General features: G+C 36.8%; 1 protein-coding gene across 1 annotated transcript; it reads left to right on the plus strand.

Moving 5' to 3' along the window:
• The first annotated feature begins 540 nt into the window (after positions 1 to 540).
• LOC306879428 (cytohesin-4-like) lies at positions 541 to 12,527 on the plus strand. Its single transcript, XM_079432365.1, has 13 exons — positions 541 to 664; positions 1,566 to 1,639; positions 2,445 to 2,509; positions 3,148 to 3,214; positions 4,410 to 4,528; positions 4,603 to 4,683; positions 4,763 to 4,875; positions 6,041 to 6,189; positions 7,258 to 7,369; positions 7,614 to 7,690; positions 7,762 to 7,833; positions 8,817 to 8,971; positions 11,746 to 12,527. The coding sequence occupies exons 1-13, from the start codon at positions 643 to 645 to the stop codon at positions 11,825 to 11,827; spliced, it is 1,188 nt and encodes a 395-aa protein (XP_079288491.1). The 5' UTR covers positions 541 to 642; the 3' UTR covers positions 11,828 to 12,527.

Here is a 12,527-nt window from a genome sequence, read left to right on the forward strand (position 1 = left end):
TGAACAGTTAAACTGCTGTTCTTCAGAAAAATCCTCCAGCTCCCACAAATTCTTTGGTTTTCCTGCATCTTTTGGGTATTTGAACCCTTTCCAACAATAACTGCATGATTTTGAGATCATATTTTCACACTGAGGACAACTGAGGGACTCATATCCAACTATTTCAAAAAGTTGATAGATGGTCAATGTGTTTGACAGAAGATTTCTATAAAGAATCTGAAGTTCTTTTATGAGGCTCATCAATCATTCTGTTATTGGTCAGTCATCAGTGTGTAAGGTGCTTTGTGTTTTCAGTGTGTCCATCACCAGCAGAGGGCATCATCAGATCAGCTGAAGTCCTCATCATCTTTCATCGTGTGTGTGTGTGTGTGTGTGTGTGTGTGTGTGTGTGGGGGGGTGTGTGAGTGTGTGTGTGTGTGTGTGTGTGTGTGTGTGTGTGTGGGGGTGTGTGAGTGTGTGTGTGTGAGTGTGAGGTCCTCCTGCGGAAATGCTTCACTTCTGGTGTGAAACAGTGTTTGCAGGGCAGGGCAGCGGCTGATAGAGGAACTCACACCATCTACAACAAACATGAAGAACGCTTGAGTCCAAACTCACAGCAGATCAGCATTATATATACTGTATATATATATATATATATAAGTCATGACCGAGAGCTGTCACTCAGGTAAGACAGCATTTAACTTTAACTAAACTAAACTCTTATTACTGACAGACACCTCTCTGTCTTCTATCAGTGTCTGTATTTCCATTAATTTTTGATTTATTGTTTATTAGTAATGTTTTATTGATCTGCACTTTATATCAAAACACCAGCAAGCAGAAGGACAGATTTAATGCAGGTTATAGATGAATAAAGTATATTTAACTACAGATTATTCTTTAATGTAACTGTAAAGTGCTAAAACAATATCTTATCTCTATTCTTATATCAATTATTATTTTTTTTAAATAATGCAAATGTCTTTTTGAGTTCTGTTGAAGTGAAGTTTGATGTCTGTTTGATGCTGATGGATTTTATACAGAAATGTATATCTGTAGGATCACTTCCACTCCCGTAACACCGCTGAAATATTATCTGACATACACTCATCAGATGATCCGGTGCCAAATACTTCTTTATTTCATATCTGCTGCTATGATTGATGGTAGATCAGCTCTTGTTTCTGTCCTCTGATCGCTGTAGTGTGTTTGGATGCTCAAATCTGAAGTGAAACACACACACACACACACACACTCACACACACGCACGCACGCACGCACGCACGCACACACACACACGTGTTCAGAGGCCCCTCACAGAGCCATCGGCCCCCATGACAACAGATTTCCTGTTTCATAAAGCAGAACAGGACTCGTTGCTCGTGAAGTGTGCAGCTCATTGTTCCAGTCTCCAGCTTCACTGTAGACTTCAGGAACGTGATTTCAGACGACTCTGATCTCCTCAATAACATGTTTCAGGGTTTGTTTTGATGTTGTCATGTTGAGTAGAAACTCGCTGCGGTATGTTTATATAGAGCAGAGACAGACTGATGTTTGATGAAATGTTCACTGGTTTGGTTTCTCAGATTTGACGGCGGAGGAGCAGATGGAGATCGAGGGGCTGAAGATGCACAAGCAGATCCTGCTGGAGGACATTGAGGTAAATGAACATCAGCTTCTTCACATCACGTCACATCTGAGGAGAACATTCATACTTGATACGCCATAAGATATGAACCAAACACAAAAAACATACAAAATAACCTAAAAAACATGTGTCATATTGGACTTTCCCAGCTAACAGGGAATATTCTCAAAACTTTTTTTCAGAAGTTATATAAATGTTAGGACAAAATGTTCATAATGTTTATGGAACGTTCAATATATAAATATTATATATACACGTTCTCATAACGTTAAGAGGAAATGTTCTTTGAGCAACATTCTCTGATGTTATTTGTACTATTGCTCTATGAATGCTTTTGTAACCTTTAGATAATGTTATTTTAGCATTCTTAGAATATTAAAAATAAATGTTCAAATAATGTTACATTTTGGGTGAAAATAAAGTTAGTAGAATGTTGTAAGAAACATTTGAGTAACCTTTATTCATTCATTCATTCACTTTATTTATAGAGCACTTTAAACACATAAAAACAAAACACACTGAATACTAGCCCAACCTTTAAATAACTTTCTAATCATAACAAAAACACTGGACATTTCAATATTTTAGAAACATTCAAACAATGTTTCCACAACGTGTTTATGACCTAAATGTGTTGTGATGATGTACGGATCATCAAAGCTTGTTTGCAGTCACAATTATTGCTAAGTGTATAATAGACAATCATGGTGAATTATTTGTGTCTGCGAGACATGAAATGAGCTTTAGAAACCTTCACACAACGATGTTTGAGCTGATCATCAGCTCTGAATCTTTCAAATGTTTTTTTTTCTTACAGAAACTAAAGAACCAGATTGAAAACGTCATGGCAGATATCCAGGGTTTCAAATCAGCAGAAGACAGGTGAGTGAATGAATGAATGCTGAGCGTGTGTGTCTCATGATCAGAGAAGATACGCTTCACCACAAACATCTGGAGCCTGAATTCAGACGCAGAGTAAGCAGAGGTGTAGAGAAACACAGTTAACATCATTCACTAACTAACACAACACCTCCTCATCACTTACAGCTCCTGACTTAACCTGTGCTATTTTACTATCATTTATCTACTACTATAGCTTTATTTTTATATTTTCAATTTTATTTTCATTTTAGTTACACAAGTAGTCATTTTGTTTCATGTTTTTGTCATTTGTATTTAAAATGACAAAATATTATAGTTTTTTTTGTTAAATTTTTATTGTAAACTTTGTTGTTTTTTTGTTTTATTTTACTGTTTTTTTATTTTATTTTTTATTATTACTATTTAGGGTTATGTATTTCATTTTTATTTTGAATTTTAGTTCAGCTTTAGTTTTGATTTATTTCCAGTTAGTATTTTTCTTTATTTCAGTTAGTAGTCATGGTAACATTTCAATTTTTAGTTTAGTTTTTCATCTAATATTTATGCATTATTTCAGCTATATTTCAGTTAACAGGTTGGTTGAAACGTCTGTTAGATGTTCTGGTCGTGAAGTTGTTTTTTGTGTGACTTTTTCGCAGTAAGACGCTGGAGAGAGAGAAACGCTTCTGTAGCGGCAAGAAGAAGTTCAACATGGATCCTAAAAAGGTGAGATCTGGAGGATGATGATGTTTCCAGCGTGAGATGATGAGTGGAACACATTCGTCTTACTTTACCATAAACCTTAGATCTGAGACAGAGAGACACGACTGAGACATTCAGCCTGTGTGTGTGTGTGTGTGTGTGTGAATGAGAGAGCGACAGACAGAGGGAGTGACGGGGAGCATCTCAACACCCTCAGGTCACCTGAAATACTTTAGGTTGTTCTCGTTCTGAATCATTGTGGTTTTGCTGCTGCACATTAAAGAGCGAGACCAGCATGAGCTGCTGCAGACCCGATGAGCCGAGAAGAGACAACAGAGAGAGAGAGAGACATGTCAATGTTTGATCTCTGTGAGGTTAAGAAACAAGAATGTTACACCACAAACACACTTAACAAACCTAACTAAACTACAGACAACACACATGTACACTAGTGCTCAAAGCTTTGGGGTCGACAAGTCTCTTCTGCTCACCAAGGCTGCATTTGTTTGATCCAAACTGCAGTAAAAACAGTAAAAATTGTGAAACATTATTACAGTGTAAAACAGCTGTTTTCTATGTGAATATGTGTTAAAGTGTAATGTATTTCTGTGATGCACAGCTGTATTTTCAGCATCATTACTCCAGTCTTCAGTGTCACATGATCTTCAGAAATCATTCTAATATACTGATTTACTGATCAACAAACATTTATTATTATTATCAATGTTGAACACAGTTGTGCTGCACAATATTGTTTTGTGGAAACCGTGAGACATTTTATTTTTCAGGATTCACAGATGAATAGAAAGTTCAAAAGAACAGCATTTATTTGAAATATAAATCTTTTGTTACATTATAAATATCTTTACTGTCACTTTTGGTCAATTTAATGTCCTTGACGAATAAAAGTATTCATTTCTTAACTTTTGTTAATAATAAAATATAATATAATGTAATATAATAATATATAATATTGTAGGTGACCAAAGCTCAAGCAGAGGAATAGTTTATCTGATTTTGTGTCGAGGGTTTTGGTCTTTCTTTAGTCATTCTGCTGAAAAGGGAAGTGTGGGTTTGAAGGAAAATCTCTAAAACAGATGTTGAACTGTGGAGGAACTGGTGTGGATGGAGCTGATAAACTCACACGAGCCTCTCTTCGTTGTTTATCTGGCTGGGTCTGTGACAGTCACTGAACGGCTCAAGCGGCTCTGTGTTTCAGGGAATCAAGTATCTGGTGGATAATGAGCTTCTGGATTGGAAACCAGAGCGAGTGGCTGAGTTTCTGTATAAAGAGGAAGGACTGAATAAGACCGCCATCGGAGACTTCCTGGGAGAGAGGTGACTTATGAAGTATTAACCATCAGATGTGTTTGTGTGTGTGAATGTGGATCTGATGCTGTCTGCTGTTTCAGGGAAGACATGCACCTGCAGATCCTCAAAGCGTTCGTGGAGCTGCACGAGTTTTCAGATCTCAACCTGGTCCAGGCGTTACGGTGAGGACACGAGCTCTTCTTCATCCACAGATGAGCAGCTGAACTCGTCTCATTTCTGTTCGTCTTCTTCTTTCTGCAGCCAGTTCTTGTGGAGTTTCCGTCTGCCGGGTGAAGCTCAGAAGATCGACCGCATGATGGAGGCCTTCGCCACACGCTACTGTAACTGCAACGCCAACGTCTTCCAGTCCACAGGTCAAACTCACTCACGCCTTAATATCTAATGACCGATAAACACTTAATACACTCAAAATATATTCAGGTCTACATTTAAGATTTATGTATTTGAATTGCATATAAAATTTCCATGCATTTACATAGTTTGAACACAAACAAATAAGTTTAAAATCATGCATATTTGCCAATCACACATTAACAGATTTCCCATATAGCAAACTAATTATTTTCAAATATATTCTAAATATATTTCAAGATATGCAAAAATATATTTGCTTTAAAATATATTTGCGTAAATATATTTCCAACCATTTTTGCCCATTTTGTATTTAAAAAAAAAAATATATATATGTATAAAAAACATTTAAAAATATAATTTGCGTGATATATTTTGATCCAAGAAAACACATTCACATTTGTAGAAACTCTCTACTGAACATAACATGTATGAATATAACACAATGGAATGAAATTGTGCAAAGAACATGCTTTACAATATTCCAAAAATACTATATATATATATATATATATATATATACAGTGTATATATAAGCATAATTAAATCATTATTAATTTTGATCTTTTGCCTATCCCATACACATTTGCATTTGACCTAAATGTTGGCTGTATTTTCTTGCCCCTGAAATACATCTACAAATATATTTTGGTATATGACATTTGAAACTAGATATATTTTCAATTTCAAAAATATATTTCATTGAGCTTCACTGTTTATAACATATACTTGACATATATTTAAAATATATTATATAGCATATATTTTTTGGCCATATGGGTTATTCTGCTTCGAAGCAATTTTAATAAATGCACTGAATATATAATTATGTAAATAAAATCTAATGAATGCAAATATTTAATAAAATGACAAATATATTGACAAATACAATATGCATCACATTAAGTTGATTAGTTTATGTTAATACTGTGTAATTCAAATATTTTTTTATGCAATTCAAATTTAGGCCTGAATATTTTTTGAATGAATGACAAATAATTTGACATTAAATTAACTCAAATAATAATAAAAATAAAAACTTTATGTATTGGCAAATGAATGCATTAATCAAGCAGATACTCATAATGGTCAAATATCATTGAGTTTGCTGATCAGTCTGAGCTGAAGGTGTTGAAAGCGTTTGTTGTGTGTGATTGTGATCGTTAGACACGTGTTATATCCTGTCGTTTGCCATCATCATGTTGAACACGAGTCTGCACAATCCCAACGTGAAGGACAAGACTACGCTCGAGAGATTCATCAGCATGAACCGTGGGATCAACAATGGCCAAGATCTACCCAACGACCTTCTGACGGTGAGCAGCCAATCACAATCGGCCCTCGCTGGTCACATGATGCTGCTAGTGCTAGACCAGTTCAGAAATACCAGAGCAGGCTTGAGCCAGATGCTCGTTTGTCTCAATGTTATACTTTATACAATGATATAATAATAAATAATTAAATAAATGTTAATGCTATGTTCAAGTTTGCATTCAGTGTTGTACCTTTTTAGACACAGTATTGTCTGGACAGTTTTGCTGTATTTCTCCAATCATTGCATCTCTGATCAACTCAGTAATGTTTCATTCCTGAATGATTAAGTGTTTTTAAACTAATTTCAGTGAGTCAATGATTCAATGAGACATTCATGAAAGCAGCTGCTGAATTCGGCTAATTTACTATTTTTAGGATATCTGTCTACGGCCTAAATAGTAATATTTGTACACGGGTGAAAGATGATGCATACATTCAACCTGTTAACTGTCACCCGTCTTTTTACAATCCTAATCTAATCATCACAAACTATATATCGTTGGAAAGGTCTAAGGTCCTTTTTTGTTAAAAAAATTATGTAGGAAAATTAATAGATTAATTTATGACAAGAGTGCACCTGAAAAATCTACATCATAACAGGAGTTCTGACCTTTGTCACAGACAGTCTTCTTAGTTGCCTTTTTCCCAATCACGCTTTACAAATCATAAGAAATTATATATCAGTTGAAAACTTAAAATCTCAAAATTCATCCTTTGAAACCCATTTTAAAATCAGACATTGCATTACCATGGAAATGGTACATAAAAATCATGTTAAAATGTTGAATAGTGCTCTATAATGTCTATATTCAAAACTGTGAGTGACAGTTAAGGGGTTAATAACGTTAGCAAATTTGCCCTTATAAATGTAAAAAACAAAAAAACTAAATGCCACAATGAAACTGTGTGGACACAACTTCTTATGAAAATGAGCACAAATGTCACCCTGGTTTTGTTTATTCGTCAGCGGTGGCGTATATATTTACATGAATAAGCAGAACTAACAGAAAGGTCGTGGTTGTGATGTGTTTTGGTGAAAATGTGTGGGTTTTTTTTTTTTGCATCAACAGAATCTGTATAACAGCATACGCAACGAACCCTTCAAAATCCCAGAGGATGATGGGAATGATCTGACGCACACCTTCTTCAACCCGGACCGAGAGGGCTGGCTGCTCAAACTGGGTAAAACCGAGCTCAGAAGAGAACATTAGATATTATAAAGATTAATAGAATTCACTACTGACTGCTGAAAACAAACTTATTTTGATCTTCACTGTTGAACATGAACAGTCAAGTCTATAAAATCAAGAGCTGATTTTATTATATTTACAGTAAATCTGTTAAGTTGAATACTGTCACACTAATTGAGATGCTCAGACTGTAAGAATATGATCATCTGACAGTGTTATATATTATCTGTCGGCAGGCGGCCGTGTGAAGACGTGGAAGAGACGCTGGTTTATCCTGACCGATAACTGCCTGTATTATTTTGAATTTACCACGGTAAGAACCGTGGAGTCTCTCTGAATGCATGAAGGTGTGTAGATCAGGAGTGATCATGTGTTTGTGTTCAGGACAAAGAGCCGCGTGGCATCATTCCTCTGGAGAATCTGTGTGTGAAGGAAGTCATGTTTCAACGCAAACCGGTGAGAACTTCACACAGACTGGCTTACAACCTCCTGAATGGCAATGAGAAAGCTGTCCGGACAGCTGGACAGAAACATTGCACTGCAGTTTGGCCAGCTCCTAAAGCAGAAGGATAATCACAGAATTAATATATTCAATAAGACTAAAACTAGAGAAGAAATATTAGAAACACTTTACAATATGTGACCCTGGAACACAAAACATCATCTGAAACCAGAATAAATAATCTTTCCATTGATGTATGGTTTGTTATGATTGGACAATATTTGTCTGAGATACAACTATTAGAAAATCTGGAATCTGAGGGAGCAAAAAAATCTAAATATTGAGAAAATCTCCTTTAAAGTTGTTCAAATGAAGTTCTTAGCAATGCATATTACTAATCAAAAATGAAGTTTGGATTATAAATATAATACATTCAGTATAGAGTGATTTAACAGACTAAATTAAATAAATAAACATTTAATATATGCATTAAATACATTATGGAATGTTGCAATGGATAAAAAAATAGAGTGAAATTTAAGCCGTATATTTTTCATGCAACATGAAATAAAAGGAAAAAAAAAATCATGAAATATGAAATGAAATACAATGAAGAAATCACTGAATACATGTTGCAATAAATAAATATAAACCTCATGAAAAGTGAGTACAAATAAAAATATTGAGTGTGGAATATATTTATGTAGCATGAAAAAAGTGAGCTGAAATACAACATGATATAGGCCTAGAAATGAACATTATCATCTATCACAGTGTCAGTACTAAAACAAAAATCCTGATAAAATAGTTCAGTCTAATTAAAAGTTGACTATCTGAGTTAGTAGTGTGTGTTTTAGTTGAGAAACATACAAACATCAGCCTGTATTGGGGAGTGATGCGGCTCATGAGGGTTTGAACACAGCCTGTGTTTCTTTGATTTGGTCAGTGAGAGGTTTTATTAGTGAAGGTTAACCTGTGACCTTTGACCTGTGTGTAGTATTGTTTGGAGCTGTATAACCCCAACAGCCGGGGTCAGAAGATCAAGGCGTGTAAGACAGAGACGGATGGACGTGTGGTGGAAGGGAAACATCAGGCGTACACCATCTGTGCCGCTTCAGCCGAGGAGAGAGACGACTGGATCGAATCCATCAGGTATGAACACACGCTGACACTCGACTCATCTGAATACATATGACTTGTTTGAACACACGTGACTCATCTGAACACACTCGACTCATCTGAACACATATGACTTGTTTGAAGACACTCGACTCATCAGAACACATATGCCTCATTTGAACACATGCGACTCGTCTGAACACATATGACTCATCAGAACAAATATGACTCGTTTGAACACACGTGACTCATCTGAACACATTCGACTCATCTGAACACATATGACTCATTTGAACACAATTGACTCGTCTGAACAGACTTGACTCATCTGAACACATATGACTCGTTTGAACACACGTGACTCATCTGAACACACTCGACTCATCTGAACACACTCGACTCATCTGAACACATATGACTTGTTTGAACACACGTGACTCGTCTGAACACATATGCCTCATTTGAACACATGCGACTCGTCTGAACACATATGACTCATCAGAACATATATGACTCGTTTGAACACACGTGACTCGTCTGAACACATATGCCTCGTTTGAACACACGTGACTCATCTGAACACATTCGACTCAATTTGAACACATATGACTCATTTGAACACACGTGACTCATCTGAACAGACTTGACTCATCTGAACACATATGACTTGTTTGAAGACACTCGACTCATCTGAACACATATGCCTCATTTGAACACATGCGACTCGTCAGAACACATATGACTCATCAGAACATATATGACTCGTTTGAACACGTGACTCGTCTGAACACATATGACTCGTTTGAACACGTGACTCGTCTGAACACATATGACTCGTTTCAAGTCAAGTTGAGCTCCATAATTCCTCCATAATTTTGAGGAATTATGGAGGTGGATTTGAGACACGTGGGGACGACTGCCTGGCTCAGCGAGGTGTTGAAGATGTCTGTTAGGACATCCGTCAGCTGTGCAGCACAGTCTCTCAGTACACGTCCAGGTATGTTGTCAGGGCCCGCAGCCTTTCGTGGTTTAATTCGGGACAGGGTCTTCCTTACGTCAGCTGGAGAGAGACAGAGTACCTGGTCGTTTGGAGATGTGAGTAGTTTCTGTGCAGGTGTGTCATTCTGTATCTCAAATCGTGAGTAGAAGTGGTTGGGTGCATCTGGTAAGGATGTGTCATCGTCACTGGCCTGTGACGGGGGCTTGTAGTCAGTGATGGTCTGAATGGCTTGCCACAGGGGCCGAGTGTCTTTACTGTCTGTGAAATTGTTGTTGATTTTTTTAGCATATTGTTGTTTTGCCTTCTTGATGCCATGAGACAGATTGGCTTTTGCTGTTTTGAGGGCTGCTTTGTCTCCTGATCTGAATGCTTCATCTCTGGTCTTTAGCAGCCTACGAACCTCTGCTGTCATCCATGGCTTCTAGTTGGCACGTGTGGTGATGGTCTTGGTGACTGTCACATCATCTATGCACTTTTTGATGTAAGCAGTCACAGGTTCAGTGTACTCCTGCAGGTCTGTGTGGTTGTTGTAGGTGGCTGCTTCTTTAAACATGTTCCAGTCTGTGTCCTGGAAGCAGTCCTGCAGTGCTGAGGTGGCATTGTCTGGCCATACTGTGATCTGCTTTTGAACCGGTTTGGCGAGTTTGAGAAGTGGTCTGTATGTTGGTATTAGCATAACAGTGATGTGGTCCGAGTACCCGTGGTGGGGGCGGGGTTCAGCTTTGTATTGCACACACTTGACTCATAAGAACACATATGACTCGTTTGAACACATATGACTCGTTTGAACACACTTGACTTGTCTGAACACATGACTCGTTTGAACACATACGACTCGTTTGAACACATGTGACTCGTCTGAAGACATAGGCAAAGCAAGGCAAGGCAAGTTTATTTATATAGCACATTTCATACACAGTGGTAATTCAAAGTGCTTTACATAAAAGAAAGTGAAATAGACATTAAAATCAATAAAAACATGGAAATAAAAATAATAAAAACAAGGAATTTTAAAATGATATAGAAATTGATTTAAAATAAATTTAAAGAAAACGATTATACTTAAAATTCATTGCAGTCAGTTGGGACATATAGCACACTGCTCATTCAACAAATGCACAGTTAAACGGATGAGTTTTGAGTCTTGATTTAAATGTGGCTAATGTTTTAGCACATCTGATCTCTTCTGGAAGCTGGTTCCAACTGCGGGCCGCATAATAGCTAAAAGCAGACTCCCCTTGTTTTGTGTGAACCCTTGGTATTTCTAACTGACTCGATTCTAATGATCTGAGTGGTCTGTTTGGTTTATATTCAGTGAGCATATCAGCAATATATTTAGGTCATATACATATGACTCATTTGAACACACTTGACTCATCAGAACACATATGACTCGTTTGAACACACTTGACTCATCAGAACACATATGACTCGTTTGAACACACGTGACTCGTCTGAACACATATGACTCATTTGAACACACTTGACTCATCAGAACACATATGACTCGTTTGAACACACTTGACTCATCAGAACACATATGACTCGTTTGAACACACGTGACTCGTCTGAACACATATGACTCATTTGAACACACTTGACTCATCAGAACACATATGACTCGTTTGAACACACGTGACTCATCTGAACACACGTGACTCGTTTGAACACACTTGACTCATCAGAACACATATGACTCGTTTGAACACACGTGACTCATCTGAACACACATGACTCGTTTGAACACACTTGACTTGTCTGAACATATATGAATCGTTTTATACACACTTATGTCGTGTCTCCACAGGGCCAGCATCACTAAAGACCCCTTCTATGATCTAGTGTCCACCCGCAAAAAGAAAGTCATCAACAAAGTGGCAGAGAAATGATGAAACGACTGAACTACAACGACAAACGGACAGAACTATAAGAGAGCACTGCTTATTTATTAAAGCTCAGGAGATCAGCTCTGTCTCAGACGTTTCTCCTGAAAGTCCTTAGACATACAGATTCAAATGAATCAATAGTTTTGAGTATAAACTAATGAAATGAATGTGAAGCAGCTCTGATCATTCGAAGAGAATGTTGAGTTCATATTGAGATAATTTGAGACATTGTTGAGATCTTTTCTGAAAGAATCTTTTCACTGCCTGTTGATTTTAATGTCATTTCTCAGAGGTTTCTCTCTCTAGCTCAGGAAATGTAAAAAGTATCAACTTGGTCTCAGACGTTGCTCCTGAAATTCATCAGGAAAAGTAAAAAAAATAGGGCCAAATGAGTCACTATAGTTCTCATCCAGCAAGACATCGTTTGATGAGACATGATTGGGATGTTTTCTGAAACTCTGAGATTACTGGTGTCATTTTTGGACTTCATGAAGAGACACTGAGATTGTGTTCATGTTTAACATTCGACTGAATCCATTACAGCAAGTGAACACACATTCAGGACAAACACAGTGACTTTGATTTCTTTGTAGCAAATGTTTTTATGTAAAATACTTTTGTAAATATTATAGATCATACAGTATTAAAGATTATATGTGACGAATTGTACAATAGATTATTTAATTAAAGTTATTTGAGACTA

Source organism: Barbus barbus (genome assembly GCF_936440315.1).
Source record: "Barbus barbus genome assembly, chromosome: 13".
Classification (NCBI taxonomy): domain Eukaryota; kingdom Metazoa; phylum Chordata; class Actinopteri; order Cypriniformes; family Cyprinidae; genus Barbus; species Barbus barbus.